Source organism: Ambystoma mexicanum, chromosome 8 (genome assembly GCF_040938575.1).
Source record: "Ambystoma mexicanum isolate Mex_15411 chromosome 8, UKY_AmexF1_1, whole genome shotgun sequence".
In the NCBI taxonomy this organism is placed as follows: Eukaryota; Metazoa; Chordata; class Amphibia; order Caudata; family Ambystomatidae; genus Ambystoma; species Ambystoma mexicanum.
The window spans coordinates 670,914,452-670,935,653 of record NC_090929.1 but is presented as its reverse complement, the minus strand read 5'-3'; the positions used below and the strand labels follow the sequence as shown (position 1 = coordinate 670,935,653).

The 21,202-nt window shown below is 43.4% G+C and overlaps 1 protein-coding gene across 1 annotated transcript in view; it reads right to left on the bottom strand.

Annotated features, from left to right (window-relative positions):
- LOC138472340 (Y-box-binding protein 1-like) overlaps positions 1–21,202 on the bottom strand; it is a 707,873-nt gene that overhangs the window by 423,569 nt on the left and 263,102 nt on the right. The window contains exon 3 of the mRNA XM_069610465.1: positions 18,904–18,937. Coding sequence (XP_069466566.1) covers positions 18,904–18,937 — 34 coding nt within the window. The remainder of the gene's footprint in view (positions 1–18,903; positions 18,938–21,202) is intronic.

Sequence of the window (21,202 nt, the reverse complement as noted above, 5' to 3'; positions counted from 1 at the left end):
CCCACTAGCTGGTTGCGGGCCCTTGAGATTTTCTAGAACCTGAGGGTGGCTGTCGAAGAAGTTGGCCAGAGAGGACATGCGCCTCATGACCCTGTCTATGTCTTCAGCAGACCACTGTGAAGAACTTGGGATAGTGAAAGGTGTGGGAGGTAGTTCAGCTGTAGGGTGACTCTTGTGCCTCATAGCCTCTGATATGGTTCCCTCCCCCTGGGTCATGCTCTCCTTCTTCCTAGAGGATTTGTGGGTCTTCGATTTGTGGTGTTTCGAAGTCCGCCCCTTCAGAAGTGTGTCTGGGACATGTTTTTTTTAATGAAATGAGACAATTTGAGGTCTGAGGGGATTTTGCCGCTTTCAACATGTCTGTCGACTGTTGCTTATTGGCGTGTGAATGGGCGTCAGCGCGTCTTTCGACGTTTGGTTTTCTGCGGTAGTCTTGGACTCAGCGTCCGAATCAAACCTCTCTCTCGACTTCAGTGGCCTGTTGTGAGGCGAATGCTATTGCCCAGAGGACAGGGAAACAGGTGGACCTTCCACTCGACGCCTTGTGTGGCCTTATAATTCGTGTTGATGTCGACTTAAGGCCTTGGGTTGTGTGCTTAGTGTGGGAATCTTTATCGGTGCTGGAGTCATCGGGTGTCGTCCCTGTAACAGAGTCACCGGCCTGTCTGGTGAGGTCGAGGGCTTGCAGGTGGGAATCTGATAGATCCCGTTTGCCGTCACTGAAGACGCTGATGCTGTCGTCACGGGAGGCACCCTCTACGTCCATGGTGGCCTCGGCCTGCATGGCGTGGTGGGCCCAGCGCTTTGTTTTACGTTCCTTCAAAGTTTTGGGCTTAAAGAGCTTGCAAGATTTGCAGTGGCCCTCGTTATGGTCCCTTGGAAGACAAAGGTAGCACTCCCGGTGCAAGTCCTTCCAGGGAAATGTTTGATTACAAGTAGGACATAATTTAAAAAGTGTATTTTCCATTTTGTATGGGAAGGGCAGCTTGGCTAATAATGTGGAAAGAAGGGGAAATATGCATTCTCTTAGTTAACTAGATATGTACCTCTCCCTACTGTGAGGGTCTAGGCCCAAAGCGGCCGTCCGAGGCCGTCTTGAAGTTTGTCGAGGCAAGTTCTGCAGTTTACAAAGGTAGTCCATGAAGCCGTTGCCGAAGGTATTGTAGGGGAACGATTAATGAAGGACAGGAAGAGTAACTAGTTCTAATTTTGGCGTTAGCCAGAAGGAACTCTGCTTTCAATGTCCAACAATGCTGGCAGAAGAAAACAATCTGAGGGACCTCGACGCATGAAGGAACATGGGTACAGTGGATGTCACACGGGATAGTATTACTGACCCACCCAGTCGACGACCCTTTTCGAGTTTCGAAAACAACTGTTATACTCTTCAGCTGCCACTAGATGTCGGCCTATGCATAGCATGTGATATAAGCAGATTCCACACGCCTCAGAAATGTATATATATTCCAACGTCAATGTTCTGAATGAGCCGGTGCTCAGCAACTATAAGTGGGTGCCTCCTGGGTGGCTTCGGAACTAGCCACATTAAACCAACATACAAAGTGCCAAAAACCCATTAGAGTATGTTAATAATCAGATCAGGTAAGTATTTGAAACACAAAGAAACCAGGGCACTCACTCTGCGCTATGTTTAAAATAGTTCACATTTTATTCAATTAAACGTCTAAAAATTCCATAGTTACAGACATGGACTTACTGGGAACTAACAGACATGGGAGTAAGCACTCCTGTAGTCACCACGTGTTCCACCCCTCACTCAGTGCTTCCTCAGGTGCAGCATTACAATCTCTGTTTGCAGGCTCCATTTTATAGTGTTCCGAAAGGTCACTAGCATCATGCGACTAATTAACTTTGTGAGCATGTGACCACACATTTCAAGATGGTGATATCCTTCTTGCGAAAAAGGAAGCCATCTTGGAGTTTCCGACACTCCCATTCATTCAATGATAATGTTTGGCTCAGGGTATCCTGACATTTCTCACGGTCAAATAATGGATATAATATCTTAATTGTATGATGCGAGGAATAACAAAACAATGCTAATTTTGTAAAGGACTGAATGTTAAATCATTTAGACAACTATAATTAACACATATTTCAGTATATGTCGCAAGTGCGAAGATAATGCAGGTAACTCTCTCCCAGGTCTCCCAGGATGCTAAATAAGCCAAACAACCACCACCCAACATGCAATCCTAGTGCCAGAAGTAGTATCGCCCCAGTGGGCTACCACCTGGCTCACCCAGTGTTTAGCTATCGCCCCAATGGGCAAAGACCTTTATGCAAGCACCCAACTCACAGAAAAAGTCGAGCAAAGGTTGCTATCAATGTGGACATACCTCACTAGATTATGTCCAATAGGGAACCCTAGACTTTGCTCAATCGCTCAAGTGAATAGTTTGTCTTAGTTGTCCATTCGATGTGTTGCCAGCTCTTCTCCTGCGTTATGGCCTCTGAGCTTTTGGGTATTGAATCTGATGATCAACTTGGACTCCAATCGTCTGAAATGTGTTTCTCTATTTCTGTTTCTTCAATGTTCAGGAATATGAGCCAAAGCAGTGTATCTTAACGGGGATGCATCACTGCAATGTTTCTCTTCAAAATGTATTGCCATAGTGTAGTTAGCATCTTTGTTCTTGATGGCTCTATAGTGCTGTAGTATTCTTATTTTCAGGGGACAAATAGTAGATCCAATATATATATATGAAATCACAGGGACATAATATTGCATACACCATGAATCTTGTGGTGAATGTCACTGACTCCTTTATCTCCCACATTTGTCTTTTATCTGGACCATATCTAATCTCACTGCCTGGCCCGATTGCAGATTTTACATTTGTGACATTTTTTTAAACACCTTCTGAGCGCTCATCCAATTCAGGGCTCTGTTCTAAAAGGAATCACTGGGTGCTATGAATTCCTTTATGGACTTTGCTTTAGAGAATGTCATTTTAGGATGTGGTCCTACATATCTCGCTCAATCTTTATCTGCCTGTAAGAACGGCTAATATATGTTCAAAATGGATCGTAATTGATCAGCTTTTTTGGAGAAGGGGTAATGAAACTAACAGTATCCTTTTCATTAGCTTCCTCCTTGCTTTTGCTTAGATATAGAAGCATCTGTTCCAGGTCTACCTGTAGAGCAGCATTTACAACTTTGTCCTCATATCCCCTTCCTTCAAATCTAGTAGCAATGTTTCTGGATTCTATATCAAAGTTCATGCCCCTCGAGCAGTTTTCACTCACAGGAGTTCACCAAAGGGATGCTTTTGATAAAAGCCTTGAGGTGGTGACTCTTGGGATAAAGGATTGGATTGGTGGCTGTCGGTTTTCTCTGTAAGAGACCCCTTTTGGAAACAGAATCACATCTAAGAAAATTAGCTCTTCTATACTACTAGTGAGGTGCAAGTTTAAGGAGTTAATATTCAGTTGTGATAAATATCATCCAGTTGTTGCTGTGAGCCCTTCCAAACAATAAATAGATTGTCTATGTACAGATACCAGCAAATAACTTGTTCTACATGATGATCATATTTTTCAGACCGGGTTATTGTGAGCTCCCACCATCCCACAGAGGTTTGCATAAGGGGGAGCAACACATGAGCCCATTGCTGTTCCACATGTTTGCCTGTATAACTTCTTCTCAAAGAGAAAGATATTATGTTCCGGACAGAACTGAAGTAATGTTATAATGAGGTTATTAGGTTGTTTGAAGATCATCGATTCACTGTCTAGAAAATATTTACAAGCTCTTAATCCTTCTTGATGTTTACGCACGGTATGCACCATGGCCGTCTTCGTGGACGACAGCTGCTGCACCTTTCACAGAATGGCTGCTATCCTCTCCTCCGAGGGAGACGCCAAGCAAGACACCGTATTGAATCTGGTGCCTAGGAACAGCACGTTCTGTGATGGCATCAAGCAGGACTTTGGATAGTTGACGGAGAATGCCAGATCCGTTAGTAGCCGGACGGTCGCCTCTGTGTGTCCTTCGGCCAGCTCCTGCAGGCAGGCACGAATCAGCCAGTTGTACAGGTATGGTTCTACATGTATGCACTGTAGGCGTAGATGGGCCGCCACTGATGCCAGGCACTGTGCGGACACTCTGGGGGCCAACTTCAAGCCGAAAGGTAGGGCCTTGAACTGGTAGTGCTGTCCCTGCACCACGAAGCATAGACATTTCCGATGTTTCCTGGGAATGGGGACGTGGAGGTAGGCATCCGCCAGGTCCAGTGACGTCACAAAGTCGCTGCTTTCCAGTTGGTCGAGCACCTGATGCAACGTGACCATCCTGAATTTTTGGGACTTTTGAGGTATTTGTTTAGGCGTCATAGGTCTAGAAAGGGCCTCCAGCCCCCTGTCTTCTTTCTCACCAAAAAGTATCTGGAATAGACTACAAAACCCCGGGGGAACTAGCTCTATTGCCCCTTTTTGCAGCAAGGCCTGTACCTCTTCCAGGAGCTGGGGGATGTGCTGTTCCGGATGGGCAACCGGAGGAATCTGCAGACACCTGTGCTGAAACTCCAGGATATGTCCTTGGGTGAGTGTCCAGCATGCATCCATCTGTGGTGATCTTTCTCCACTATCTGACAGACCTCATCAGCCGGCCTCCCACCGGTGTGAACAGGTGGGGGCCCAACATTCTGGTTGGTTCAGGCTTGCTTTGGAGACGGCGTCCTGCCCTGCAGACGACAGCAACACTGTCCTCCGCTGCTGTAGGCCTGGGAAAGGCCTCTGTAAGCTTCCCCGAGCCGTGGATCTGGACGGCTAACGGACCGATGAGCAGAAGCCTTTGGAAGACATGCTCGACTTTCCCTGGAGGAGTAAAAAGAAGAGCAGTGCTGCTGGAGAGTGCCCAGGGAAGGGGCCATCTCTGTATCCGCCTTGATGGCCTCTAGGGACTCGTCGACAACCTTCCCAAATAAGTTATCTCCGTTGAATGGCATGTCCAGTACCTTCGCATGGACCTCCTGGTGGAAATTCATGGCCTTCATCCAGCCTTAGCGACGAAGGGAGACATCGTTCCCCATTTGCCGGAACCCTGTTTCGTCCACATCCAACGCAACTGTGATGGCGTGATCAGACGCTACCTCCCCTTCCTGGAAGAGAGCGATTGCCTCTATCTTCTTAACGTCGGGGAGGAACTCCAAAATCTGGCCCAGCTTGTACCACAGCTCCCAGTCGTACCTGACTAGGATCGCCAGTGCGCTGGCCGCCTTGATAGTGGAGTTCTAGGTCATCCCATCTGTGGAAGCCGTAACTAGCTAAAAGCGTAGTGTTGCCGATTTTGATTTGGTATGCTGCAGAGGAGGTGCCATTTCTCCCAAAAGTATAGAGTTTTTTGCTTTCTTTGTCTGGCTGGGTTTCTGCTGATGCCAGGGGAGTACCTGCCCTCTTTCTGGTAGTGGTGACCACTAACGAATCAGGTTTAAGCTGACCCCTAATATACAAAGGGTCAGTGGCCGACGGTCTCAATAGTTTTTCTATTCTGGGGTTGACCGCCCTTGTGAGACTAGGTGCCAGTAGGGATGGCTGGATGAGTCTTTGTATTGTAGTTGGTTATCGAACACCCAACCTCCCAGTTACAGTGCAAAACACTTAAAGACTGCCACAGCAACAGTCTTCTTCATTATCAATCATAAAACCCCTTACGCCCCTGGTGTGAAGCCAAAGCTTCCATCAGACCAGCGTGAAACGGGCCATAGAGGGCGCAATGCCCATACTGGAAAACAACAAAGAAAAAGCACACAGGCTGCAATTTCCCCCCTGTAGACTCTTTCTCAGGGGCTATGCACCACAAAGATCAAACTCCCTCCCAGGGCACCCCTATCATGTCAGGATTCCCACCTTTATGTGACTATACACCTGAACAGTTTAATAAAATCTTAAGGTGGATGTCCTGTTTTGTGAACTTCATGGACAAAAACCCAGATCAACTGTTATCCCTTACAGCCGGGGACCTCAGCACAGCAGCCCTCTGACAAAAAGTCTCATCTTGAGCCCCAGCCTAGCACCCCTGCTCTAGGTATCCCGGCTTCGACCTACCAAGACATGTACTATGACGACCCTTCAGGGTCATACGATCCAGGGTCTCAAGGGCACCTTTAGTCGAGACCAAGACCAATTCTATGACGACGATGACAACTTTTATGTAATCCAGTCGCTGGACCAGCAGGTAGCAGATTCTCCCGTTATGTTTGGGCTGCAGCTCATCTCCGTGGGTCCTGCTTGTTTGAAACATATTTAAAGCCTCTGCTGCAGGTATAAATATATTTTAAAATGTTACGTTTATTTAGCCATTTTAATTGATATTTTACGTTCGTTTGGCTAGGACCCGCCTATTTGAGAGTCTAAAGTGGCGCGGCCAGTATGCAGCTTTATGTTAAGCGCTACTCATAACATGGTTGATTTGCCTTCACTATAGGTGTGCCTTAACCTGCTCGGTATTAGGTTTTGCCGGGTTTCTGCTGCGAGGTTCTCCCTTGTGTACTGATGGTTGCCACACCCTGCTAGGGTGAGTGGTTTGAGTTGCACTTGCTCAGTGTATTCCTCCCTTAAGGTTGGCAGCTTTGTTTAGGTGCTGCATATGGCATGGGTGATTTCTTTCACTGTATGGGAGCCATAAACCTTCTTGGTTGCAGGCTTGCCTGTGTTCTTCTATGAGGTAAACCCCTTGTGTACTGCTGGTTCCACACCCTGCTCGGGTGAGCAGTTTGAGGTACACTTGCTCAGTGTATTCCTCGCTTAAAGGTTGGCAACTTTGTTTGTGTGCTGAATGTGGCGTTGGGTGATTACCTTAACTGTTTTGTGCCATAACCTGCTCAGTTTCAGGTTCTGCCCGAGTTCTACTGCGAGGTTACCCCCTTGTGTACTGCTGGTTATCACGCCCTGCTCGGGAGAGCAGATGGAGGCACACTTGCTCAGTGTATTCCTCCCTTAAGTTCGGCAGCTTTCTTTAAGGGCTGCATATGGCAGATGTAATTTTTCTGTAGGCATGCCATAACCTGCTCGGTTTCAGGCTTTGCCTGGATTCTACTGCGAGGTGCTCCCTAGTCTACTGCTGGTTGCCACACCCTACTTGGGTGAGCAGTTGCGTGTGCACTTGCTCAGTGTACTCTTTTGCTAAGCAATATGTTTAAGTGTTGACTGGAACACATTTGCGTTTTTCAGAATTGTCAGTAGCCCGGATAGCTCAGTAGGTATCAGCTTCCATATTGTCAGGTTTTATGTTCCTGTTAGAAGTTCCCTGTTAGTGTTTCCTTTGATTTCTGTCTAATATTTCCTTTGATTAATTTGTTTCTGTCTAATATTCCCTTCATATTCCTTAACTACCATATTATCAGAAGGAGAGTCTCCCAATCCATTATGGTGGGAAAGAAGAAGGGAAGCAATCTGGAATCTGATTGGTAGTCAGGATGTTAACTGGTGATTGGATGTCTAGGAGTCTTGGGAGCAGTTTCAAAGTTCTAAACTGCCTTTCATTGTCTTACCTGAAGCAGGGAGGTCCCGTTTCCTTAGTCTGTGTTTGGATTTATCTTTAAAACTAGTAAACCAGACTTTTTAAACTTGAATTCGTTTTGGAGAAACATTCATCGTGGGACAAGACAAGCAGACACATTGGTGGGAGCGCAGCAATTTATGCTAATGTGAAGATAGAGAAGTTGTTTAATTTTTAAAATAATTTTTTTCTGAGAAGAAAGTTGATGACTTATAAGAGCAGAACATTTAATGTAGTTTAGGTATTTAGATAAGGCTGTTTCTTGAATCTGCTCTTCATCAACAGTTCTAATTCAGAGGAGCACAAAGTTAATTTCTCATACAACTATTTCATAATTAAGAACTAATTTTAAAAAGCTAATTTGTACATTACTTGATATCTGTTCGCCGTTTAGATTTAGGTTTGGCTAGTTTGGAGTAAGCGCCTTGCGAATGTATTATATGGCATTTATTTTCATGTATATTTGAATGTGTGAGAGACGGCTTGTTTTGTTTCCCGTCTTTCGCATTAGAGATGTTAAAAGACTAATGCGCATGAGCGAGTGACGGTTAGAACTGGATTAGTGTTCCCGTCATCGCACATTTGTAATCTTTGGGCACTACTCATTTTTGTCTGCGCATTAGACGGTGAGATTCCAATTTCATATCCGTCTTGCGCATTTGAAATGTTACTAGACTTGTGCGCATGCGCGAGTGACGGTTTTATATGGATTGATTTTCCGTCACCGCGCATGAGCAATCTTTGATACATTACAAATTTTTGGTCAGCGCTTGTGACGGTGAGATTTCTATAGCAAATCCGTGAGCGCGTATGTGATTTAAATGTGTAGTGTTATCTCAGGCATGTGCGTTTCAGGTTTGGTGCATCTGTTTCTTAACGCGCATGTGCATAAACAAAACATTGTTTTATTCAATCATTTATTTTTGGGTTCTTTTGACAAAGAAAAGGATAACTACTACTTTGACTTGTTCAAAGCTATGAAAAGCAAAAGTCTTTAAGTACTTGAGAAATGGATTAAAGTTAGAACATTTCGAATTGAGCAGGTCATATACAAACTTCATTTCTGGTCCGGCTGGCTGTAATTTAGTGAACTCAACTATATGCATGAAAATCAATATTTGGAAACTTAATGCAAGTCAATATTTAAAAGGAATTTCATGAACTTTGGAATAAGCGTCATTGTTAACAAGAACTAAGAAGCTATCATATTACGAGTCTCTCAGATCTCCAGGGAGACTAAACAGGTATTTCTTTTAATAAGTAGAGAGAAATTAAGGGAGAAAAATAATAACAACTGAGATGTAACGTTATATGTTTATTTTCTCTACAGGTTCTCGTCTACCAGAAGAGTACCTGTGTCTTTTGTTATTTTATCCACTTCCCCTTGAAGCTGCGGGGATTTCTGCCGTTTTAGTCAGTAGTTGACTTCACGCTTTTGGCGGACACAGGTACACGACCTGACACATATGGGCCAGGGGTTCGGACCCCTGTGAGGGCGTAACCCCCCCTTCCTTGGATATTTTATATTCTTTATATTTTATATCATTTATTTATTCAGTACTTTAAAGAAAAGAGCGTGAGGAGGTAGTTATAAACAGACTCATGTGGGGGTTGTACCACCCCTCTAGCCATCTCTCTGGTGTTAACCTTCGTCTTTTAGTTAAAATTCTGGCACCCTTTACCTTAGTTAGTTTGGGACAACTCAGTCCTTTCCTTAGGTTTTTGCTTTCCCCAATAACAATTCCTCCACCCAATACCCGTGCGGATTAAGCTGCAGAAAATGTTCTCTCGACATGAGGAAGAAAAAATGATACTTTATGCCCCTATTGAGGTCTGCAGGGCTTGAGGCTCTCTTTAGTGGGGAGGTGTTTCCCTTTCCATTTGTCCCATTTTGACATTCATTTTACTATTGATCTATTGGTGAAGATAAAGTCAGCTCGAGGGTAACTGTTCAGTTTTGTTGCAAGTCAAGTTGGGCATCCATGTTCTGCTTGGATGGAGTGTTTGGAAACACTTGCTGGTATCAGATGGCCAAGTTGCCAAATAATAACTTTCTGGCGCCTGCCCATGGTTTTTCCTCCCAAAGCTTGGCCTATTGTTCAGCTAACCGTCTAGCAGCGTGTTACAATTTCTCCTCTGCTCGAGGAGTAAAAGCAGGTTTCTGTACCCTCAAGGGAGTTGTTTAGCCTTTTTTCGTTATATATGTATATCATTTTTTTCTACAGTGCAGCGAATAGAGTGCTGGCTTTCACAGCCGTGCTGTGCCTACTGATGCAGGTTCCTAACTTGGCAATGTTTAAATCAGTCTTTCATCCTGCTGCAATCGATAAGTAAACACCTCACACCACACACTGTTGGTAGTAGCGATGAGCAACACTAGTATACCTGAGGGTTCGTTGCACTAGCTAAGTGCTAGTTTTGCTATGGGCAATGTGCTTAATATTTTCCTTCCCTGATTCCCTTAGTGGCCAGTTTAGCCTCATACGCATGCAGAGACTCGGACCTCAGGGTTTGAGTGGACAGTGGTCCCAGTATTCTTTCACAACCGTTCATTTACGGGACATGATAATTCCCCAGAGTCCTTTCCCCCCTGATTCCCCTTCCCGCCATCCTTGGGGGAGATTGCAACAACCGATGGTTTCGTTTTTCCTTTTACAGGAGTTCTGACTCGTGACCAGTGCAGACTCGCACTGAGCAATTCCCTCCCGTCAGTTTACTCGCCTTTGCACTAATTCCTGGGGAGCCCCTTTCACGGTCAGGGGGTTGGTTAGAAGTGCAAGAGTGTATTTATTTATTTATTTTAAAGGTGTAAAGCGGGGCTTTATGGTGGTCCTCAGGGTAGCCTTCTTCTGGGTTGCAAGGTTTTCCTTAGATAAGTGGGGGAGGGTTCTCCTTCTTTGGGAAGGCTCAATATCCCTTGGTGGGATAGAGGGGTCTGGGAGCGCTACTAATCTCCCATCCAAGTTATTACGACCCTCTTCTCGCAATGCGTTCCAGCGTCTCTACATTAACTATCAAAAGGTGTCTGTCAGTGGGTTTCCCAGAGGGCTGGGCTACATATATATATTTAGTTAATGACTTGATTCTCCTAGTCACCTGCATGGCAGGTAGACCTTTTTGGTTTTCACAGGAGATTGTTTTTGCAATAAGGTGCCAGCTCAGGGTGCTGGGAGCTTCCAAGTTCTTCAAATAGCCTAAGATAGAGGCTGGTCCTCTTCTGGTGAGCAACTTCATGTTAACTGTTTAGTGATCAGTTCTTTGCAGTTTAGAGTTTTGCTAAGGCTTTGGAATTTAGGGGTCCTCCTTCGGTTAGTTTAGGATTCTTTAGGGGATTTTTCAACCATGGAGGAGAGAACAAGGTTCAAGCACCGGGCACATCTACAAGGGGTTCAGATATCACTATAATGGTAGCGTTTAGATGTAAAGTACATTTTTTCTCCTTGCCAGGTTTGGTCTCTTTAGGGTCAGGTTTTGTAAATATCTGCCTTTGCCATGGTAACAGAGTCCTCTTCAAGAGCTCGGGAGGTCTGCAGTTCTCCGTTTTGGCGGTTTGGCATGTTTAGCTTTTCAGGTGGGGCCCCACTCTTCCATTCTGATTCTGCCTCCAGAAGACATACCTTTTTAGTATACAAGTATGTCTGAAGACAATTGTGTTTTAAGTCTATTGCTTTTCAGATCCGCTCAGGATAGGTTGTCCTATTACAGATTAATAAAACAAACTTTTTACTCCCGTTTTACCTTTTATGAAGATTTGTCTTTCCCACTTGTTCCCCAGTGTAGTTATGTGACATGCCCTGTTTCTAATGCAATATCTTCCTTTAACGCACGGGATGGAACCTACAAAGCTTTCACCCCTAAGGGGTATTTTTCTTTATCTCCAGGAGAGCTAAGGGCTTATCTTATTTGGTTTGTTATCTAGGTTCCCAAAGATGGTATGAATTTAAGTGTTTAAAGGTTTGATTGGACAACAGAGGAGTTGTATTATTCCAATGGGTTTTTTCCTAACCTACTAGTATACGAAAACTTTGTTCAGTGTTTTCCCCCAGCTTTTTAACCAGTTGGTTTTGGTGGCCTGTAAGGAACGCTAGAATTGGCACATCTTCCAGTTGTTTTTTTCTTGCAGAGGATTTGGCTATGCCTTATAAGACAGTTATTCGGGCAGCCTAGGCTTGGGCAATTCTCTTGTGGTCAGCTAATTGATCTAATGAAAGTATTTAAAACATTTTCTTCTCCTATTATTTTATTATATTGTCTCTATTGCATTGATCATGTTGTACTAATGAGATGCAAGGGCTTTGAACTTGCAGAATATGAGCCTCCTGTCTTGTCATAGAATGGCTAATCCCCCACACTAACGTGAGATGGGGGTTTAGATTCTATTAAAGACAAGGAGGCGATTATTATAGAATTATATGATATGACAGTTATGACACGCATGTGCACATGGGTTTCAAGAGAGAACATTCTTTGGTTTGTTGTTCTTCCCATCCACCCATCCTTCTTGCTTGTTGTTCTTACAGCTACGAGTTGAGATTCGGATCAGAAATGTGGCTCACAGTTACAAGTGGTGGAGTGCGTGGTACGAGAACTTCGCTGGTTTTGCCTTCATTGTTTATCATCTGATCTGTGCAGTGGACGTCTGGTTCAAGACAGCTACAGAAAGAGGAGTTGGGTTTAGAGTAATGGATTTATATAAGGAAGGGTCCCTGCTCATTGGTCTCCTGCAGGGCATGACCTGTCCTCCATGATGGATTGGGGGTCCCCCTTGCATTGACAATGAACTCTATTTAGTTCTGCTTTCAAACTTTTTTGTTTGTAAAAGTTTGTTTGTCTTTGCTGCTGTGGTTTCAGAGTAAAGATTGAATGCATAATAATCGCCTCCTTGTCTTTAATAGAATCTAAACCCCATCTCACGTTAGTGTGGGGGATTAGCCATTATTTACACAAGAGGAATTGCAAGACTGTTTATCGCGCGGTGACAGTTCCATTTTTTCTGTGGAGACAGGAGCGTGGTTAAATATTTGTTCTACTGCCACTATTGCAATTCAAGTTTACTTTCATTCGTTTTATCTACGCCTCCTTTCAATGTGATACTTTGATGTAGTTGAAAACTGCTGACAATTCAAAGGCTAGGAATTCACCTGAAACTGCATTTTAAAACTATGTACATTCAAGAATCTGAAAGCAGGAATTAATTGAACAAGGTTCTAATTGAAGAGGCTAATATTGTTTCAAGTTGGTGGGACTGTTTAATGTGCTACTTCAAACAAGGGTAAACTTTCATCCTCTGAGCATACTGCAGAGGATAAACAGGTATGCAGAAACAGTGGTCTTATTTCTAATGGAAATGGAAATGCAATAATTAATTATTTATATGTTGTCATAACCTGTGCTTTCCTCCTACGCTGCAGATCATCCTGAGGGTCCAGAGGTCCGGATGTTATTTTCTCCATTCCCCCTTTCCCTTAATGGTGTGAGATGCTTAACTGTGTAAACAAAAGTTGAGTGTGCCACATCTTTGAAGGTCTGGTGGGGTTCAGCAGCTTCCGCAGATCAACGGCCAAGGCTCAGCTTGACATGCCGTCTCTAAAGAGGTCAGTTTGAGGAACCTCCTCCCTCTCTCCCTACTGAGGCCCGTGTAGGCCGCGTCTGGTCGTCTATCAGTCGTCGACGACGACGATGAGGTTGGCCGTCGAGCAGTCTGTTGCCCGTGCAGCAAAGCTAACAATAAGGAAAGAGAGTCTACAAGTAAACATTCAACTAATTAAAAGGCATCAGCCTGGAAGAGAACTCTGCATTTGCCACCAACTTTGATGGCAGAAAAAAACAATCTGAGGGACCGCGACGCGTGAAGGACCATGGGTACAATAGACATCACACTAGGAATAGTATTATCGACACGTCCCATCGACGTCTGTTTGAGTTTTATAATACTTTGCGACTACCACTAGATATCAAACTATGCAGAGCACGTGATCTAAACAGAGCCACAGCTGCAGAAAGTAATTTACTATATGTAAGATTTTGTTGTGAAAACAATTATTGATTTGTAGGAAAAGCTGAATGGACAGTTTCCCTGAAGAAGAATATTTTATATTCGAAACATGTTGGTAAATACAAAGAGAATTTTGCTTGGTCAGAATGTCGGCACACTTCTGTGCTTCCACTCTAGTGTTTCTGGAACTCTGCCAGGCACAATGAGCACCGTATTCAAGCTTCCTTTAAGAGTTTTTTCCTATTCTGCCACGCTTGTATATTAAAAGAGGTTGCAAGTGTAAAGTTTTTCTCGGCTTTCGTCCAAGAGGCTCAATTAATGCAGAGACTGGTAGTCCTTGGCTGAATTGTGTGGGATTGGTTTTTCCATAGAAGGTGGCTATATACCACGTCTCCGGAGCAAGGGTGAGCCTTCAATATCCCATTCCTTCCATCCTCTGGGAAACACACCAAGAGGCAGCCGGGTCAGGCCAGTATCTGGTCACTCGCCCTCTCACACAATATGATCATTCAACTCTCCACAAACCGCAGCGTGAATATTAATCTGGGCCATCAAGTAACATAGTACAGTTGGCAAGATGTAAACATTAGCCTATCAATGTAAAAATCAGTACAGTAATATTAAATTCCTCCAGCAATGCAATCATTAATCTAGCAATATGAATAATTAAATCACTGCCTTAGCTTTGGAACATTGAGTGGCCTTGCGCCACCAACATACAGGTACCCGTTTATACCAGGTCTTGAAAGACTTCTCTCCCTTTGCCTCCATCCTCCACCTCTCATACTTTCTCATCTGTGAGGCTTTCCCATTCCTCAGTTCTTTGTCTGGCTCCTCCGTGTCTGTCCTTCATTCATTCATTCCTTGCCCTCTTATATTCAATTGGATTGTTCTCCTCCCAATTCCGTCCCCTCTCCTTAGACGTTCCACATCTAATAGCTCCAATTTCTCTATGCACTGCACTACTTCCATTCTCTTACTTTGTAAACAAATCTCTCCTTCTGCTCCTATACTCTCCACTAATTCTTCCTCCTCTCCTTTCTTCTGCTCCAACCCCTCCGTTTGCTCTTCTTCACTTTTCATTAAGGCCAATCTCCAATGTCTCCTACTCTGCTTGATCTCCAATATCTCCGACTCCCACAACTACCCACTAACTCCTTTTTGGTATGCCAATGAGGGTTGGAATTGGCACAGCGATTGGAAGCTGCATGACCGCTGTGTGTGGGTTACGAGCAAACAAGAGCCGATTATGATTTTCCAAAGTGAGCTTGCTTGTGCAGCAGACCACCCCACGGCTCTGTACAGCAGGATTGCAAAATAACCATGCCATTCTCTAGTAAGCTGGCACTTCCCTTCTAGCCACCTGACTCAATGATGGCACTGCTGAGGTCTGCCGGCGAATTACTTCCAGTTAGGAGGTTTCGTTTTTCCTGAATGACACTGTGACCCACGTTCCAATGAAAGCCGGTCTTGCAATGATGTGCATGAGCAGTGCTTGAATTTCTGTTTCATTTTATCAGATAGCTAGTGCTAGTGTTACCAGACTATGCTTTGGGCCACAATGGGTGTTTTGGGATAGAATATAAAACTTGACGTGCAACCCATGGTGGGAGACCTGGCAATCCTCAGAATACGGCATCCTAGGCCAGTAGCAGAATGAGACAGTCCGCAACCCCCAGGCCTCATCCTCTAGCCTCCACATGTTACCTTGTCACATCCCGTGATAAAGGTTAGTGTGAGCCCATGAAAGGCCATGATTTCAGACCGTACCCATCTATTAGCGGAATTCACATTTTAAGCACTGGTCAGAAATTAAAATGTAATTTCCCTGCTTGATAGAATGAAACACTTGCCAGGCTTTAAACTGTCAAATATTTGCAGAGATTCTCCTAACTCTTTCCTGGTCGATAGATGTTGAACAGCAATATTTTTCAGCACCAAATTTTTAACTATGATATTTTAGCAATTTTCTCTCTGCTGCTCTCACTGTGACAGATTGTAGAGAATGTGAGGTTCTGTTGTCTTCATGCAGTGGCATTCCAGAAATAAAAAGAAATAGAAAGTAACACCCACATGCCTATCTTTGATTTAAAAAAATATGCAAACGCCAAACGAATCAGTAAATGTTATGGGTAGGCACCTTACAATGCCATTAATAGTACCATGCCATTAATACAATTGAAGAGTGGGTTTCGGCTTTTTCTGCTAAACATGATATATCTACTAGGGGACCAATGATGAGAGAAAGGAAATCTGCAGCCATTTAACAATGAGATTAGCGATGCCAAGAGGGGGCTAAGAGCTGACCTTTGCAGAATTAAGGTGAAGAACCTTCCGATGCCATAATACGGTGCTTTGGTCAAGAAAACAAAAAATAGATATAGGATCACCATTAAGACCATTAAAAAGGCTGTAAGCAATCGTGCTCATCAGCAATTAGTTCAAACTATTTGCTCTAAAAACCCACAAAGTATTTGGGCACTCCTAAGGGAGTCTAGGGGCAAAAGCAAAGGCTTACTAGTTAATCCTATAAGCAGAGATGTATCGGAAAAGTACCTGGATGAACGCAGCTCTGCATTAGTGGTGGATGAGACCAGTCCTTTAAGAAAAGCCCTGCCATATCGTCCTTTTGATGTCTCACAGAGGGCAATATTAGCCAAAATCAAAGACTTAAAATCCTCAAGAGCTCCTGGCCCTAACGGGCTGGCCAACGCTGTTATCAAGAACTATCCTGAATTCTGGGCTAGCCCATTATCCATTCTGTTTGATAAGATCCTGGAACACAGAAAAATTCCCCATTCCTGCCAATCTGCGATACTCATCCCTATTTTTAAAAAGGGAAATAGATTAGCCCCAAATAACTATAGACTATTGTCTATGTTAGATGCCACAGGAAATTTATTTGAATCTCTATTGTTGAGTGAAATGCAGAAATGGGTGGACAATGCCAACATTCTGTGTAAATTCCAGAGTGGGTTAAGGCGGGAATATTCCACGACTCACAACCTTTCCATGTTGGACAATTACGCACTAGAGCGCTCACTAAGGAGCAGCCACCACTCTATGCATTGTATATAGATTTTAAGGCGGCATTCGACTCCATCCGAGAGATAGGCTGTGGTTAAAACTAGAAACTATTGGGTGCCCAAAGGGATTACTATATTATCTAAGACTCCTCCACCATAACACTACGGTCAGGCTCAAATTAGATCAAGAAGGGCATTCGACTAACATGGTTTGCCAGAATAGGGGAGTCAAACAAGGGTGTGTCACTGCACCACTAGTTTATAACCTATATGTGCATGACATACCACTAGTAATTGAGGCCGCCAATAACTGCCCCTAAAATTGGAGATTCCCCCTGTGCTGTGTTAGCCTAGGCTGATGACATGGTTTTGCTGGATAATACCATAAGTGGACTTAGAAGATCAGCGTCAGCACTATGGGATTATGGTTTGACTATCAACCTTGACAAAACCAAGGTCATAAGATGCACTTACAAAAGAGTCAGTCGTGTTAACCTCATAGTGGGTAATACAAACATTGCATATACATGGTGCTATCGATACTTGGGGGTCGAATTTGAACTGCACAGTGACTATAATGCGTGTAGACAAATACGTATTACTAGAGCCGCCCACGTTTCTGCCCTGATGGCTAGATTTTCTAGCAAACAAGGCGGATTTACAATGTGGGCCACTCAGCATTTATATATCCAAGTGTTAACTCCAATGATTACCTACAGCGTAGAGGCGCTTTGGACTTCGGATCTGGCTTGGCTCCAGGTCATCGAAGGCAAATTCTGGCGCTGGATCTTGGGTTTACCTCCTGGAGTCCCAATGGCCCTTATAAGGTTAGAACTTGGACGCCTCTCTTTAAAAGCGACTGTTCTAAAAAAGAGAGCAGGTTTTTTTTCCTGAGGACGATCAGCGGTACTACTAATCCGTTATTGATGGCTGTCCAACAGGAATTAGGCAAAGGTCGCTCTATTAGCGTACTATATGAGCCCATGATCAAATATCTAGCAGATATAGGTTGGATTCATAGAGGAGCTAGTTATTTGAAAGCAGCGCAGAATGCGCTTGGTAAACGGGTTGCCTTATGGGACTGGTTAGAAAACTATGCCCATTTGAGTAAGTTAAAGAGATATCAGTTTGTCCAACAAAGACACTGACTTTTTGAAGCCGCAGGCATATTTAAATCTTTGACCAGCCAAAAGACTCAGGCGATTCATTATCTTACTAAGATTGGAACAACTCCCTACAAGAATGAATCTGGGGAGTAGAGCAAAAATGCTGATAGAATATCGAATCTGCCGTCTCTGTAACCAAGCAGAAACCGTTGAGACAGCTAGACACTTATTAACTAAATGTCGCACCATGGCTAAATCAATCCAGTGACTATTAGGCAAATATGTACACAATTTAGGAACCCATGGTGAATTGTCTTTTTGGCAATACTGTACGAACTCTGGCAATGTGAGCTTATTAGTGGCCCTATATTATATATGGACAAAGATAGATTCCAGATTGGGTCCTTTACTATAAAGTTTGGCAAAGAAGCAATTACACTATTTTTGACTGAAGATAACCTGATTGCGAATGCCAGTATATTAGAGCTGATATCATCACCTAGTGTAGGTGTTACATTGGTGAACAGTACTAGCCAATACATTAGCACTTTGATTTCGCAAAGTGTATAGGGATATTTCCACACTGATACTTAGTGCTAGTGTGTTGTGCAAACTTGAATAGGTAATATTTATTCCTTTTAAACATTTTTGTTACTGAAATAGAAAGGTTTTTAATCTTGTTTTAGTTTTCATGAGATGATGTATATATAGACACTGTTCATTTTTTTTGTATCTTTGTATGTTTGTTTGATATGTGTAAAGTTTAAGCTACTTAGAGTAAATCACATTAAACTAAATAAAATGAATAGTACACTGGTTGTCTTTCTGCCGCCAACAAATCAGAAATTAAGAAAATGTCCTATAACCCTGGATAATATCCATTTAGTCCCATGTGGTGTGAATGCGTAACATTCCTAAAGGAGATAATGTTCTTAGTGTTGCAAGCACGTTAACATCTCTAGTCCAAGCCAAAGGCTGAGAATGCTATGGTAATGAAACTGTATCGAAAATAAGTCCTCATTAGAAAAGACAAAAGCACCCACCAGTGATAATTTTACATGTGCACTCCAATGTGGCACGAAAATCATCCAAACAGTAATTATATTCAAGGTATATGACCAAGTATCCTTTACCATAATAAGTTAAACTCAAGTGCATCCGTTTTGTGAGGTGATGAAAACTTGGTCTCAAAATGCTTTACATAAGAAACACATTGAAAACTTGCATTGCTGTAGGGTAAAGATTTAGAGGTACCTGATGTACAAACACGTCTTCCTTAGTGTCATTCCTGGAAAAAGAAAGAAAGCATAAGAATATTTGGCGCACACCAAGGGCAAGAGTTGTAACTCACGATTGCTGCAGTTTTAATCCCACTCCCTCGCTTCCTCTTCGTGTCCCTACATCAAATCACATCCTGCCCCACAAAAAACAACTTTGCTGACTGCATCGCTCCCTCACACGTCACGATCATCAGCCCCCTACAATGCTATCAGCAACCTCCCATGTGCTTCTCTCAGCGTCTGCTGCTTCTAACTACTAGTATATATGTGTATATATATATATATATATATATATATATATATATATATATATATATATATATATATATATAATATTGCATTGATAATCAATACTAAGGGTTTCTACTGAGAAGTTTATGCTGTAAAGCTATAATGATGATAATGATACAGGTGATTGCTCTTAACAGCTTTCCTGTAAGTCTGCGTAAGGGGAGGGAAGTTGTTGAGAAAAATGACCTGTTTTTATGACCCTTTACCATTTACAGTCCCAAATACAAGTTATACTTATTGTCATCCATAGGCTACAATTCTCTGATATATTAATTGTTTTAATTGAAGGCTATGGGATATTTCCCAGTAGGTAAAAGATCTAAGCAAGCATGTGAATTAACTGAATGGTTGCCAGCAAGCCAGTTGGTGAGGGGCTAATGTACAAAAAAAGCATCAACATTTTGGCTTTGTGCTGGAATTTGTTGTGTGCAAACAGCTACCACATACCGGTGTATAATTTCAGGGAAGTGCATGCATGGTGGTCAGAAGTGGGGTTTAAGCTTTCACTGTAGGTGGTTCGCAAGTGGATCTTAAGCCTGCTCTTAAACAGTTCCACTGATTGTATTGCTTTGGTGGAAGCATTCCAGTATAGGGGATATATAAATATGATACATTACTCACCGTAATCGTATTTCTGATGCTTGTATCTGCTTAGATTCGCATGCTGTGCATAGGCCGACATCTAGTGGAAGCTGCAGAGTATTACAGTTTGTTTTTCGAAAACTCGAAAATGGGTGTCGACACAGATCGTGCCAGTAATACTATCCCTAGTGTGACGTCCACTGTACCCATGATCCCTCACGTGTCTATGACCCTCAGATTGTATTTGTTCTGACATGAGGTAGAATGAGGAGTAACGCGAGTAGATAATCCAGGCAGATAGATAGATAAGACTACAAGCATCCATGCGCATTCTCTCAGAGGGGAGGAAGAGTAGGTCGCATGTGAATCGAAGCAGATACAAGCATCAGAAGAACAAGTTACTTCTTACCTGGTAACGTTCTTTCGATGGGATGTTCCTCCGACGTATTCCTTATCTTGATAGATCATCTCCATCTTGCTGGCCTCGGAAAAAAAAATATTCAGTAGAGGGCGCTGCGCGTCGACGTCCCTCGAGCCGATGTCGCTCGACAACCTCCGTATCGTCGCCGACGTCATGCGTATAAATAGACTCGCGCAGCGTCTGTTGCTCAGTTCCATTTTGACGTTTAACAGTTGCTTTACATGAATTGGTTATTGACCCTGAAGGAGCGTAAGCTGTAACCACAAGGGAAGTTTTACTGAGGGGAAGGATGGGAGGGGCGATAAGGAATACGTCGGAGGAACATCCCATCGAAAGAACGTTACCAGGTAAGAAGTAACTTGTTCTTCGAAGGGATTGTGTCCTCCGACGTATTCCTCATCTTGATAGACTCCCATAGCAGTGGTGTGTAACTGGAGGTGGGAGTAAAATTGCCATGTTTCCCTTCAATAATGAACAGAGTGCAACACAGCTTTGCCAAATCTAGTGTCTTGGCTAGAGGAGGAATCCAGGCTGTAAAACTTTGTGAAGGTATGTGCAGATGACCATGTGGCAGCCGCACATATGTCTCGAATCGGTACCCCTCTTTGGAGGGCCGAAGAGGCTTGCGATACCCCTGGTTGAATGAACCCTAAGATTTTGAGGAGGCTCTTTCCCTGCCAGTTTGTAACATTCCAGAATGGCCAAAATAATCCATCTGGAAATGGTCTGTTTTGTCATCGGTAATCCCAATTTGTGCCCTGAGTAACCTACGAACAGTTGGTCTGCTTGCCTAATCCTAGCAAGTCTGCTGATGTAAAAACCCAAAGCCCGCCTTGGGTCCAGCCTATGTAGCCTTTCTTCCTCTTTCCCCGGATTGGGGGGGGGAATAGAATGAAGGTAAGGTAATCTTCTGAGTGATGTGGAATTCAGAAACCACCTTTGGGAGGAAATTAGGCTTCACTTGTAGGACAACTTTGTC